The 15,074-nt window shown below is 35.7% G+C and overlaps 1 protein-coding gene across 3 annotated transcripts in view; it reads right to left on the reverse strand.

The window, feature by feature from the left end:
* Window positions 1–6,780: 6,780 nt before the first annotated feature.
* LOC149784355 (centromere protein O-like) overlaps window positions 6,781–15,074 on the reverse strand; it is a 52,816-nt gene continuing 44,522 nt past the window's right edge. For all 3 annotated transcript variants that reach the window (XM_089932402.1, XM_089932401.1, XM_089932403.1), the window contains exon 6: window positions 6,781–11,090. In XM_089932402.1, the coding sequence (XP_089788528.1) occupies window positions 10,960–11,090 (131 nt within the window). In that variant the 3' untranslated portion in view covers window positions 6,781–10,959. The remainder of the gene's footprint in view (window positions 11,091–15,074) is intronic.

Genomic DNA, 15,074 nt, shown 5'->3' on the forward strand with positions numbered 1-15,074 from the left:
TCTTCATCAGCTTTTCTGGTAGTTTCTCGCAGATCTGCAAAATCACTTTTGGATTTCTCAATTTCTGTTCTTATTCGAGTAATTTCTTCATTAGCCCGCGCAATTTCTTTGTTAGCTTTATCAACAATTTCTTGTAATTCAGTAAGATCAGATACATGACCGGTAAAATCACTTAATATTTTCAAGATCTTTTTTTAAGTCGGTGAATTTAGTTATGTGGTCGGTAAAATCAGTTTGAACTTGTGTAATTCTTTTGTCAGCTTCAGTTACATGACTGGTGAATTTATCTTGATTTTCTGTAATTCTTCTGTTGGCTTCATTAATTATTCCATTAACTTCAGTTATGCGATTGGTAAAATCACCTCGAATATTCTTAGCTCTTGCATTTACTTCGGTAAAATATATTTCGTGTATTCCAATTTTTTTATTAGCTGCAGTAAATTCAGCTACATGGCTGGTAAATTTTTTATCAGCCTCAGTTACAGTTGTTCGCAAATTAGCAAATTCAGTTATATGACCGGTAAAATCATTCTGAACTCGCATAATTCTTTTGTCAGCTTCAGCTGCATGACTGGTAAATTTATTCTGTGTTTCTGTAATTTTTTCATCAGCTTTATCAATTTTTTTGTTAGCCCCATCAATAATTCCTTGTAATTCAGTCACATGTGCATGCTGAGCCACATCGGCAATTTTAACATTACTAGTTTTTAATTTTCCATGCTGATCTTGAAAAATAACAATCTCGTCAGCATCTATTCCTGATAATGACAATAAATTGTTAAGGTCATCTTTAGTTGCATATTTCGACAAATCTATATCAGATCTTTTTTCTCTTATTAACGACCTTCCAAAAATGCCAACCATTATTAATTTGTGATTGATTCAATTTATCCGATGTATAGTTAAATACGACTTTGTGATACGGCAACGAAGATTTTGATATCGCATCAAGAATATTTATTACTTCACTGCCGCAGATTGGTGGATCAGTTAATGTTTGCGTTGGTAACGTTGAATACCAGATTGTTGCTTTTTTTCCAGTTAATTTAGTGAAATCGTTTGCCTTCGCTGCATAACTGATAAATTCATCAGGTGGAGCCAACCCGTATGAGTCAAAATATATTATTTCACGTGGATTTATCGCGTAGGCAACCCAATGTGTCCCTGCCCCAATACTATTTTCAAGATTTATAATTCCTGTTTCGGTAGAATTTGGTTTGGCGGGTAATTGATCCCGCATAAATATTCCTCTGAAAAATTTAATTTTCTTCTTTTTCACTTCGTTAGATAAATCTAAATTTGACATCGCAGGTAAGTTTAACCATTGCCGAGATATGTTCCTGGTAACCTTAGACCGCGACCTCGATAAGTTCCTGGTAACCTCAGACCGCGACCTTTTTTTTTATATTTTCCTCCTATTGCTTTTCCCGCTATTTTGCTACCTACTGTTCCTGCAGCACCTAATGCGGCAGCTCCCGCGGCTTTTGCTGCTAATGCTGGTGCTGCTAATGCTGCTTTTGCCACTATTGGAGCAGCGACAGCCATTTTTGCCGCCAATGGAGCCAATAATGCAAATAACGGGAAAATTCCACCAACTTTAACCATATTTTTGATAGCTCCTGGACTGAGATTAACGCTAACTCCGGTATTCGCCAGTTTGGCTTTACTAAAACGCTTGCGCTGAGTTTTTGTCAACAATAATTTATTTGGTCCACCATGAATTTGTGAATTTTTTAGCGTTAATTTTATTGAGGCAGCTTTTTTTGATTGAAGTTTTTTTATCTGATTGGGAGTCAGAGTTACACTAACGTGATCGTATGGCATTTTATTATTTATCACAGAGATTTAAATTACATATTTTCCACTGGTGCATCAACAACTCTCATTCTGCCACTAATTCCTTCTAGCATCATAGTTTTATCGCTGAGAATCACAGCAATAACTTTATGTTGATTCCCTCCTGTAGTAATTCTTGCCTTGAAATGTATATCAACGACGGATTGTTTTATCAGATCGAGATGTTCCAGTGAAAAATAATAGATTGGATAGCGCATGTTAAAATCCAACTGCGATATTTGTAATCCAGTATCTATATTTTGATCTCTGCCCATGTAGCTTAATATTCGATGATACGCACGAGCTGTTGAGTAGGTTGCAAAATTTAACGTTATTTCTTCAGTTGGTTCTTGTTGACCATTAATTTGCAACGAGACATTGGTAGCTGCAACGTTGTCAAATATCATATGACTATGATTTTGATCGTATCTATTATTGTTTTGAAAAGCTATAAAAATGTGTCGTGGTGCCGAAATGCCTTGTTGAGCTGCAATGCGCCACGTGTAATCGCCGTCGATATTTGTTAATATTGTATCGGTTGACGTTGTCAGCCACGACATTATAGATTTGCCTCCCGTCTCCATGAATGATAACAGTTTTTCTTCCTCAGTTACCGATGGAACGAGCACTGGCATCCATAAGGTAAATCTAGTTATATTAATTTTACCATCATCAGCGACAGCTTGATCTTTCCAGATAGCATTATTGCTGCCGTTGCGAATTAACACTAAAGTGTGTTTAGCTCCAAAATTACTTTTCTGAAATTTCTGCAAAATCCAAAAATGTGCGACAGTGGAATTGTGCATGAAAAATTTCTGCTATCTCTATTCAACATTGCTCTTCGTGTGGCAAAACCTAAGTTAAAATTGGCGTTAACACCTGTAATTACTGGTGCATTAGTAGCGTTGGTGTCACCAGCAGCATTTCTTGGTATAGCAGAAATAAATTGTACATGCTCAACTGCATCAAAATTGTCCTTGGCAAACATCATGCTAGGACCAGCCGATCTGGTAAAATCGTCTGAGTATCTCGCTAGACCTATAATTGTTGTAGCTAAATCAACATCGTTAGTGATTGACTCAATCTCTCTTCCATCAATCATACATGTGGCGCTTTTGAATAAGGCCATGATTCCATTATTGACAAAGCCAACTTTATCGTTTGCGCCATAATTAGTGTTATCATTTTTGACAATTTCGCCAATAACTTCGATAAATGCTTCAGATGGAAGAAAATATCTTGTCATGTCATTAATTTGAATCTCGACGCGATTTTGACTATTTGGCGTTACCGCATCATATGAGTAGTATTGATAATCACGCAGCGATGTATCTTTGCTAACTGGCTCGTTCATATCAAAAGCTTCATTTGATACTCTCGCGAACATTTTTATTATAATAGTTATCTTCTAAAACGAAGACCACTACCTGATATAAAGCTAGTATTTGCCGGTTGAGAATTTGCCAATTGAGCAATTTCTTGATTCGCCATTTTATTTGTCAATTCGCTTAGTTTTTGATTTGCCGCGCCATTAATAATTTTACTGATATCGCTAGGCATCACGATAGTGCTGGGCAATTTAGTTTTTTTCTTTCTTTTCACTAAATCTATAACTTTAAGTTTACCGAACGCCTTACCAGCTAAATCACCGATAGCGCTAGTAGCTTTATCACGAATAAAGCCAATCGCTTTCATCGCTAATTGTTTACCAATCGGTCCAACTTTAGGTGCAATTCTTGTAACTAAATCAGAAATTCCATTACCATAGACAAGCTTATACACAGGCAATCTAGAATTAACAACACGAATTTGTGCTGGCCTTCGGTGATATTTATGAACAATCATTATAGATATTACTTATCTAACAATTAATCGCTATGCCTGTCGATAATTTCATCGATTAAATTTCTATAAGTGTGAATATCTATAATTTTACCACTGAATAATCTTTTGCAAATATCTGCTGCCTCATTAGTTATTTCACGTGAGTTATTCCCCGCTCGTTTACCTCCAATGAGTACTTCCAGTCGAGACACATCGTTAGCAACATCATCAGGACAAATTGTGTTATAACTGCTGCCGGTAGTGCCAGGTTTTTTTTTCTTTAAGTCATAAATCATCTTTCTAAATTGAGCATAACCGGCATCACTAAAATTAATAAGTGCCCTCGCTCTGGCAAAATATAACGCTGGATACCATAATCTGACACTTAACAAACTAACATAATTTGGTTTTACATATTTAGATTTGTTGACGTATTCATAAGCAGCTATTCTTAAAAAATCATTGATATTTTTGATTTCATTTAAGGTTGATTCAAGAAATATGCTAGCGGGATTTTTAGTGATATCATCTTCTGTTTTTCTTCTCTTAATTTCCAATATATCAACAAATTGACTGGCGGTCAAAGGCGGAGCATCTGGATCGGTAAAAAAGTCTAAATATAATTTTTTGTAAGCTAAATCTTTGTAATGGTTTACTTTTGAGATAAAATTTCTATATTCAACTCCTGTGACATCAAATTTTCCCTTACCTTCAGCAGCAGCATACACAACTGTTGGCCAGTCAATGATCTTTAATTTCAAATATTTATCCGCATTTGGTTTGAGAAAAGAATTTCGATTTCTAAAATTGTATGCAGCAGCAAAAATCAAGTTATTTTCATCTTCTCTGATATATTTTAGTGCTTCATCCGTAAAATATTTTTCATAACAGGGAAATAATTCACTTGGTTGGTAAAATTCTTTTTCAGGAGGTGGAGTAAATCTCATTGATTCTGGTATTATATCAGGAGAAGTTGATGCTTCTGCTGAATGTGGAGAAGATTTTGTTTTTGCTGGACGTGGAACAGGAGGTCCTATTGTGTACTGTGTGTGCTCAAAAAAATCTTCTCCAGGTGTAGATTCCCTGGAATCCCCAGGTGAATATGTTACTGTTTGTTCCTCACATGGATCAGGAGTAAGCCTAAATGGAGGAGATATTGACTCAGGTGATTTTGGAAGAGATATTGGCTTAAATAATCCTGGAGGAGATATTGGCTTAAATAATCCTGGAGGAGTTACTGACTTAGGTGATTTTGGAGGAGTTACTGACTTGGGTGATTTTGGAGGAGATGTTTTCAAAGGTGGTGGTAATCTATATTTTTCATCATAGCTTGATAATTTTTCTTCTATTGGTGTTTCTTGCCTGCTTTCGTATGTTTCTCTCCCTTCGTTATATCCATGAAGAAATGCGACAAAATTATCATCTAGTTTTTTATTTATTCTGCTGATCCCTAATCTTGCTTTATACATCCAATCAGCAAATGATGCACGACTTTTCACACTAGCATCAGAAATTAAAAATATTTTTTTATTAGTAAAAGCTTCAGAAGCAAATCTACCAAATTCCACAAAATCTTCCCGACTGTTAAGCAGAAAATTATTCATCCTGTTCAATCCATATTGAGTAAATTCCTCATCATATTTTCGACCCGTTTTATCAGCTTCTTCAAGTACAGGCGAAAGTGCTGGCGCAAGTATTGGCACAAGTGCAGTTTGTTCTTCAATCTTTTTCAACATAGGCATAATTCCTCTTTTTCTCACTTCAGGATCCTTAATATCTCCAAATACAATTTGCTCAGTTGTTTCAGTTACTGGCTTAAGTAATTCTATTGTAAAATCCTTAAATCCAAGTTTTTCATCCTGATATGCTTGTATTTTTTTTTTAACTCTTTCTCTGACAGGAATTAGCTTTCTTAATGCTGCTAATTGTTCTCTTGCTATTATTTCTGAATGTGGCTTTCCAACCATGATATACAAATTATTTTACTTTAATAATTAACTTTGATAAATTTACCAAATATTTTAATTCTGTACAGCAGCAGAGGGGCCGTGACCATTTATTAGCGATTCATGAGAAAAAATCAAATGCACCTTAATTTTGGGGGCATAATTCACCACGATATTCTTTTAAAATCTTTATTTTTCTCTAACAGGGGGGAGGTAGTGATTTTTGTTTGTAAAGCATAAAAATTTGCCTGCGAGACAATATTTTCTTATGATGATCGTCGTAATCTCTCTACAGCGATATAGATTTTTTGTCGTAATTATATATTTATCTAATTGATTTTGTTCTCTAACGGGGGTTGGGGGGGATCTAGAAATATTTGTAAAGTATCAAATTTGCCTGCGAAGTAATGTTTTTTGTGTGTTTTTTGGGGAGATCGCACATTCCTCTAATTCCCTTGGTCTGGCCAGCCCCTCTGCTGCTCTGAGCTGATGCACATGTTCCTATAAAGAAACTGGACTGGGTTGATGCACATGTTCCTATAAAGAAACTGGACTGGGCTGATGCACATGTTCCTATAAAGAAACTGGACTGGGTTGATGCACATGTTCCTATAAAGAAACTGGACTGGGCTGATGCACATGTTCCTATAAAGAAACTGGACTGGGCTGATGCACATGTTCCTATAAAGAAACTGGACTGGCTTGATGCACATGTTCCTATTTAGAAACTGGACTGGATTGATACACGTTTTAATAATTTCTAGAACAGGATAATTGTGCATCTTGCATGGATATGGTTTTTTTCCACTGCAGAACAAGTAAGCTAAACGATAGTTATAGGTGCTGTGTATTACTGATAAGAAATCTTAGATTCAGCACCAAAAATGGATAAAGAGCAGAGCAATAGAAACACTGCTAACTATAACCAAAACAATGAAGCCTGCTATTTTCATACACGGTGTTAAAATATTCTTCTTTGACTAGTGGACAGCCTGTTTCTTTAATAATTCCACCAACCAAAACAAATAAGTTTATTTAATATACCATCATATACAATGGCCACCATCCAGCCACTGGAAATTTAGAATATACATGTGAATATGAGTAATCATAACTGAAGGGAGATAACTCTTTTCCCCCATATTTGTATACATTGACATTGAAGTCCTGGAGATCAGTTTCAACATCTTTAATTACCATTAATGTTAACAAATGGTATCAGCCTACAAGTTCTTACACCTTAGAAAGTGCCCTTCCCCTACAGTCAGTGCAAAATTTACATGGACAGCAACATCAATTAATATGATTTCATACAATTATATGTAAACATACATGATTAAGAGAAAAAATGAGCGACAGAGAAACGGAAATGAATAAAGAAATGGCCAAGGCAGTAATCAGACACGAGTATTTACACCACAATGAATAATGAATACAGTAGCTAACAAGTTAACAGCATAATGTCGTTCTATATTAAAATTGGCAGTAACTGAGTAGAAAAATAAAACTGTGAATACTCCTTATACATGTAAAGTATTTTGTCTTAAAGATATGTTTGGAACTAGTCAATATCAATGTTCACTGGAAAATCGGATTATCCAAATAACATTATTTTTATTCACTGGTATACAGAGGTTATTTAGATTTTGAACCAATTTCCTACACTATTCAACATAGTATTTGCAAGTAAATATGTAATGGTATGCATTTTCTAACTCATCAACACAAGTACATAATGAATTATCTCTCAAATGATTAGAATATAAGTTGACTGCTCTGGTGGCCTAGTGGTTAGAGTGTCTGCCCCGGATGTGGGAGGGCATGGGTTCAATCCCTGGCCGAGTCATACCAAAGACTTACTAAAATGGAACTAACAGTTGCCTCGCTTGGTGCTAAGCATTAAGAGGTTAGTGTTAGGACTGGTCGGCCTGGTGTCAGGATAATGTGACTGGGTGGTACATCATGTTACATGTCTGTGGCATGATGCCCCAGTGCTAGACATCACTACAAACTGCCACACTGCAGACATCATAACGATAATAATTCAAAAATTGTTAAAGCTATGTTAAAAATCCAAATCACACACACACACAGAATATAAGTCATGATGCAAGTCACTACAATTTATTTCTAGTATCTAGTATGCAGTCTAGATAATTTCCTGTTACCTTAGAATAAAATGGGCTGGTAGTTGTGTTATCTTAGCTTCTAATTTACTCTGAAGGTATATTAGTTGATTTCACCTTTCACTGACTCTGGTAGTTCCAAACATGAAAAAGAAGAATGTAGGAATGCGTTTCTACTCATTTCCATTGTGGCATTAATTCGATTAAAATTATTTCTATTTCTAAGACTATACCTGTTTGTCTTACCAAACAGTGGTAGTAGAAGGTCAGCAAGATAAGAAATACATTTTTATGAAAGTTACATAGTTTGTGAAATGTTTCATTTGTCAAGGCAGACCAGCAAGTTTCTTCATAAACCTTATGATACAAAACACTTCTAGTAAGAGCAATCACAATTCTCCCTGCTTCTAATTGTAGTTTTTCTAATATAAGACATTCTTTTTAAAAATAATATGTTTGTTCCATCAAAAGTACACACAATTTCACTTGAAATAATCTTAATACTACACTAGTCCTATCTGTAAAAATGTTCCCAGTTAGCACCTGGAGACCATTTGGTCTCTGACAGAACTTTAATCTTACTCAAACTTGTTTCATAACCTAATCAGACACTAATATGTAATTCAAACAAAAATAAAGAATTACCATATGATGTTAATTACATAGTCATACTCAAGTTATATGGCAGATCCATTGGGACTAAATAAAAAGTAATTCAGGAGTTCCATACCATACATGCTCAGCATTCCCAGTGATGCAAAATAGTTTGTATAATTACATTGCCAGCAGAGTATGTACAATGAAGACAACAAGAGCTTATCTTCAAATGGGTTATAAGAAATAGATGGTTGCACATAAAACTTTATTTTCAGGCTGGACATATATACTAGTGTGAAAACATAAGGGAAGTGGACCATCTTTGATCATATTAAAGGTGGAGCATACAATCTTTTTACTTTAAGCAAAAATGGGAACCACACAATTGTTTGGCAACATGAAAACCCTTTAAAAGAAAAGAAAAAATAGCATTCATATTTATGGTTAATTTTAAGTTAAATTTTCCACCAATTCTTTCCAAAATCACTTGTGGCAACTGACCTTATTTTTCAATTATTTGTATACAATTTTATTTTTTTGTCACCACAGCTTGCAAAAAACTTGTAAGCAACATTAAGAAAAATCACCTGAGGTTGACAAATAGAATTTGATAACCGTTTAAAATTATACTGAAATAACCTGTTTAAATTTTTGTGCTTTTGAAAAACGTTTCATCTTTTACACATTTGTAAACTTTTGGAATTAGATACTGTTTTACGTATACATTGTAAGGAAGATTAGTTAAGCTGAAAACACTTAATGTAGACAAATCAAATTTGTTTGGCATATCTATTATATGTCAATGATCTGAATGGATTTTGACACCATTATAACAATTCCATTTTTTAAAAAAAAAATATTTTTGAATTTTATTATACCAAAGTCTTGTTTGCATTTACACTGCAGCAAGGTATCTAAAAATAACTGTCGAGCCAACCCAGGCCAAATCAGATATTTAAATACACTGAATAGGCCTAAAGTCTGTTTAGATTCTGATGACTCTGACCTTAAATTTCAATCTTTTAACCTTTTTAAGTTTTGGAACAAGATTCATTTCTTCAAGGCAAAACTTGCAAACATGGTTAGCCAACAATCACTTATGGTAGACAAATAAAATCAAGCAAACATGTCTGTAATAATATGTAGATGACCAGAATAGATTTTCAGGTCATCACATCACTGTTCCATTTTGTTACATATCATTCAATATTTTGGATTTAGCTTTTTTTCCAACAATTTTGTGTAGTTCAATAATAAAAACACATTAGATGCAAACAAATGAATTTTGTATGCAATGTAGATAACTTCATTAGCTTTCCTCTTATTCTTGTTAAATTTTTCTCTTTTAGGGCATAAAATATAATGTTTAAGCATTCATTTTGAAACTAACATCACAATAATTTATGCAAATCAATTTAAAAATCATGTACTACTAGATCAATGAAGTCTGCATAATGAAGAACCTGACAAGTAGAGCACAATACATACTTTCTAGAAATAAGTTATAGTGACATACTTTGCACAGTTGCTAGTATGATGGTCAATGTTTGTTGTCTGGCAATAATCACAATTACATCAATACCTGATGTACTCCATTATGAAGTGGTAATGTATCTGATGAATAACGTATCAAATTTGCTTTTAAAAAAATGTATTTTCTTTTATGTCTACACTAAAATATTCACAAAATATCTATAATTGCAGTATAACATTCTGTCATGGCATCTGACACAGAAAACATCATGGACAGAAAACCAGTGAACTTGTCTCCAACAATGCCAGGTTATATCCACACAGATAAATTTATCATTAAATATTGTAGAGGAAAAAATGAATTTATATAAGTGGCAACATATATAGAATTTTTCTAATGAATCAACTATAAAAAAAAATCTGTTCATACCTGGTGTTATCATGCCCACAAGTTTGTTGAGCGAAAGACCCCAAGTTACGACTTTTGACTTTATCATCAATATATCAGAGTGCGTACTACCAACTTATTTATTTGAAGGCAACTAAATACCTAGTCTGGTCAAACCTCACTTCTATCTGTACCACATCACTTTGTTCATAAGCTAATTAAAATTACAAAATGCAAGCAATGGTCTTTGGATTGATCGCCCCAACCCATGGTCTCGTTTTCAAAACTCCTTCACAAACATGCAGATATACTGGTCAGCTGTGCGTAATATTTATTCTGAACCAATTAAATATTGCAAGTGTTTCAGTGGAAATGCCGCCACTCATGCAAGCATAGTGATAAGATTTTCAAGCTGGCCATAATGGTGCCAAATTGGAGGTAAGATGAGCATTATTTCATTCAAAAAGTTACTAACTGCTACAATGTTTCTGTGAAAACAGCATATCTGTTCATAAGAAGAAGCCATATAAAGATTTTTTAAATGGCTGACAGCATCATTCCAAAGGAAAAACTATATACTGCAAGAAACAGACAGGTTTCATTCATCTTTTTTACAAATGTTATGACAAAGCCTTTTTAAATTTTGGGAGGTCACAGTTGCACCGTTTTCATTTAGTACCAACTGCTTATTATGAGAAGTGTTTATATGAAAATTACATGTTGACATGACCATCCCTTCAAAAGGAGTAGCGATATGACATGATGCAGTTTAAGAGACATAGCTGTCTAAGATGAGATCCATGGCTTCTGAGAGAGGCATAGTTGTTATATAATCTCTCCACTCCTGCATAATTTCTTCAGACAACCTTCTTGGTTCTTTCAGTTCCTGTAGGTCTGCTCCTGAAAAATATAACAAGATTGGTATTGGTAAAACATACATGTCTCAACTGCTGACCAAGAAATAAATTCAAGAATGTCAAATAATTTGAATAATTGTTATAATGTAATAAAACTCTAATCAGCTCATCTATGTATGTATATTAACAGACCAACCAAGTTTCATGTGTCTACTGAAATAATCATATTAACAAGGTTTTTGTTGCAACAAAGTCTATGTCCAGAACGTTTAAAAAATATGCAAACATTGAAAACTTGCCTGAAAACCTAATCAGAGCATTTACATATCACAAAAATATGACTGTCAAAATTTAATTTCCGTACATTGTGCAGTTTGCCTGAACATATTAACAAGGTTTTTGTCAAAAAGGTGTAAATCCAGAAAGTTCAAAAATGTGCATAAAAAGAAAACTTTTAAGTAAATTGTGTTCATTTGAGAATATTTACTCAATCACATTAATATAAGGGGATATAGGCCTACTACCTCAGGTATCCAGCCCAATAAAAAGATGAAAATCATCTTTTCCTGTCTGTCTCACACAGATAAAGCAAGACCTCTTGCCCATTACCTCCACTTGCCACCACCAGGTGTCACTAGTTTTTAAGCTGAGCAATGCTCACATGGCTAGGTGGTTGGGACGGACTTTAAGAAATGTTACTGGGCAAGTATTGTTGAAGAAAAGGTCCCCATGCTGGGATGGCTGGAATGCCAGTGTCGGCTGAATGGCTGGTGATGTTGGGACAATTGATGACAATCAAATGAAACAACACAAAAAAATTAATGCTGGAAATTGTAATGTATTTGAAAGTACTAAGTTGCTAGAACACTGAAAGTTTCAAATCAAAAACCTATGGACCTGTTAAGAACTTATGCACTATGCTTAGTTAATAATTAAACCACAAGTCGATCAAAACAGCATGAAATATGTATAAACTATGCATAAATATCAAGCAACACTATATGATTATGCTAATAAGAGTTCCATCACCAATATAGTAAATGAAAACGTCAAAGTTATGCTACCTTATAATGACTTGGTATAGGTCAATGAGAGTGTGGTGGGATGGGGGTCTTACAAGACAAAGTTCTGAAAAGTGACAAAATCACTCAAATATTGGCAGAAATTGTAAAATAATGCAAAAAAAACTGCAGTAGATTGATGTATCTCCATAATAAATCCAAAAGGAAATATGGATGCACCCATAGGAACACAAAAAACAGCTGGATTGTCTGAGGATGAACTGCACAGCATGTGCACTTTACAGCAGCAAAGCAAAAACCTAGCGACACCTGGCTGTGCAAAGATGAGGTAATGGGCAAGAGTTACTGCCCTTTGTCTACAGAAATACACATCTGCCTCAATAACTTCTGCACATCAGGGTCCAAAAACACAGACCACACTATAAACGAGGGTGCGAGTTACAGAGGCACCTCCAAACACCCTCTAGACGTCCCGAAAACCACAGGGTTGTGGGGATGGGCTGTTTAATGGCTGAATCCTCATGTTATAATTGAGTTGAGAAATATTGTCAATAAAGCACTTTTTCTGATGAAGATGTTTGTTATTATCTGTAAATTACATTTACTTTCAAAATGTCCAACATCTCAAAGATCGATAACATGTTTGCAACTGGTTTCAACAACCAAACACGGTAGGCAAAAACATTCATGTATTATGTCACTGCTTTTTGTTTTGTTGATTAATCTGGTTCTGGGAGTGATGTATGATAGTATTTTGCGAAACTAGGAGTCTATGAAGCAGGGAACCAGCCTAAGTGTTGATACACTACCAAACAAGATTCCTTTTTATCAAAAACATGCAACATTTGTGAGATTACACTGGTCAACAGTGAAATCATTACTGACTTGAAAAGGCCCTAATCTGTAGTATTTTGGTGTGCCGAACACGAATATAACCGTGAAAAATTTGTATTAGCTCTCGTTTTGAAGATATTCATATACCTCATTTTCTATGTTTCACTGTGTAAGTTTCTCCAGTAGGACTGCAGCAACATCCGGAATAATGATGTAACATTGCATAATACCATCATGCTCACATCATCCACAGTTGATTGCATCATTTTCTGATGCAATGCAATACTAACGCCATGCGGCTGCTGAAGTAAGTTGACGTCAGCAATGTACTATACATGTGTAGGCCTATTATACTAATGCCAGGCGGCTGCTGAAGCTGACGTAAGCAGTGTACTATATAAAGCCCAATCAGATAGGTTCAGCATTTAAAATATTTTAGACGTTGTGCGAGACAGTTCAAGCTACTGTTACATAAAACTTATTATTTTATCCATTTACGTACAATAAAGAACAGTAATGCCTCGAAAGTGTGTTAATACCGCGGACAATTTTTGCTATATTTGTGGGGAAGTGACATTTGCCAACCAGAAGAAAAGTATCAATTCTCAAGTGAAGAAGGCATATCATCTTTACTTCGGATGCAAGGTTGGTGACCAAGACAAGCCTTGGGCTCCGCATATATGCTGTGCTACATGTACAACACAGCTTTCACAGTGGTTGAATTGCAAAAGGTCATCAATGCCGTTTGCAGTCCCAATGGTGTGGAGAGAGCCAAGCAACCACCTAAATGACTGTTACTTCTGCTTGGTTCCTCCTCTTTCCGGCGGAATAACGAAGCGAAAGAAGTCGAGAATAGTCTACCCAAACATTCTGTCTGCATTGAGACCAGTTCCACATGGTGAGGGACTTCCTATTCCAGAACCTCCAGCAGAATATTCTCTTGATTCATCTGACGAAGACAAAGGTGAGTCGACCTGTTCTTCTCCTGGTCCATCAGCATGCAGTGATCCAGATTTTCACTGTGGTGCATCATCAACCCCACACAGAATAACACAGGAAGAACTAAATGACCTGATTCGTGATTTGGACTTATCAAAGAACAAGGCAGAATTGCTAGGATCAAGACTCCAACAATGGAATCTTCTAGAAGAAGATGTCACAATTACTGCATATCGAAAGCGCCACCAGCAATTGGAGCCTTTCTTCAGAAAGGAAAGTAATCTGATATTCTGTTCCGATATTGAGGGCCTCATGAATGCTTTAAAAATCACTCATGACCCACAAGAATGGAGACTATTTGTGGACTCTTCGAAACTGAGTCTCAAGGCTGTGCTTTTGCACAATGGAAACATTCTTCCATCTATTCCAGTAGCGTATGCTGTCCACATGAAAGAGACATACGATAACTTAAGGCAGCTACTGAATTCCATCGAGTATAACAAGTACAGCTGGCACCTCTGTGGTGATTTGAAGGTAGTTGCCCTTTTAATGGGACTGCAGCAAGGATATACAAAATACATGTGTTTCTTATGCGAGTGGGATAGCCGAGCAAGGGAAATGCACTACATGAGGAAGGAATGGACTCACAGGCAGAATGTAGCCATTGGAGAGAAGAATATCCAACACCCAGCTCTGGTTGAGGCTCAGAAAATCTTGCTACCACCCCTTCACATCAAACTAGGTTTGATGAAGAACTTCGTGAAAGCCATTGACCGGACTTTGCCAGCATTCCGATACCTGCATGAAAAATTCCCTCGACTCAGCGAAGCAAAGATTAAAGAGGGAGTTTTTGTGGGTCCTCAGATTCGAGAGCTTTTCAAAGATGACCGGTTCAACAACTTGCTGGAAGGTGACGCGAAACAAGCATGGAATGCTTTTCGCCTAGTTTCTACAAACTTCCTCGGAAATGTTAGGGCAGAAAACTATAAGGAACTAGTAGAAGACATGTTGATGAAGTATAAGAAACTTGGCTGCAATATGTCTCTAAAGATTCACTTCCTTCATTCCCATTTGGATTTCTTTCCTAGCAACTGTGGTATTGTTAGTGATGAACACGGCGAACGTTTTCATCAAGATATCGCAACAATGGAACAAAGATACCAGGGAAAATGGTCCACTACAATGCTGGCTGACTACTGCTGGACACTCCTCAGAGATGCTCCCGAACAGCT

This window comes from Sinohyriopsis cumingii, chromosome 14 (genome assembly GCF_028554795.1).
Source record: "Sinohyriopsis cumingii isolate HCF-2022 chromosome 14, ASM2855479v2, whole genome shotgun sequence".
NCBI lineage: Eukaryota > Metazoa > Mollusca > Bivalvia > Unionida > Unionidae > Sinohyriopsis > Sinohyriopsis cumingii.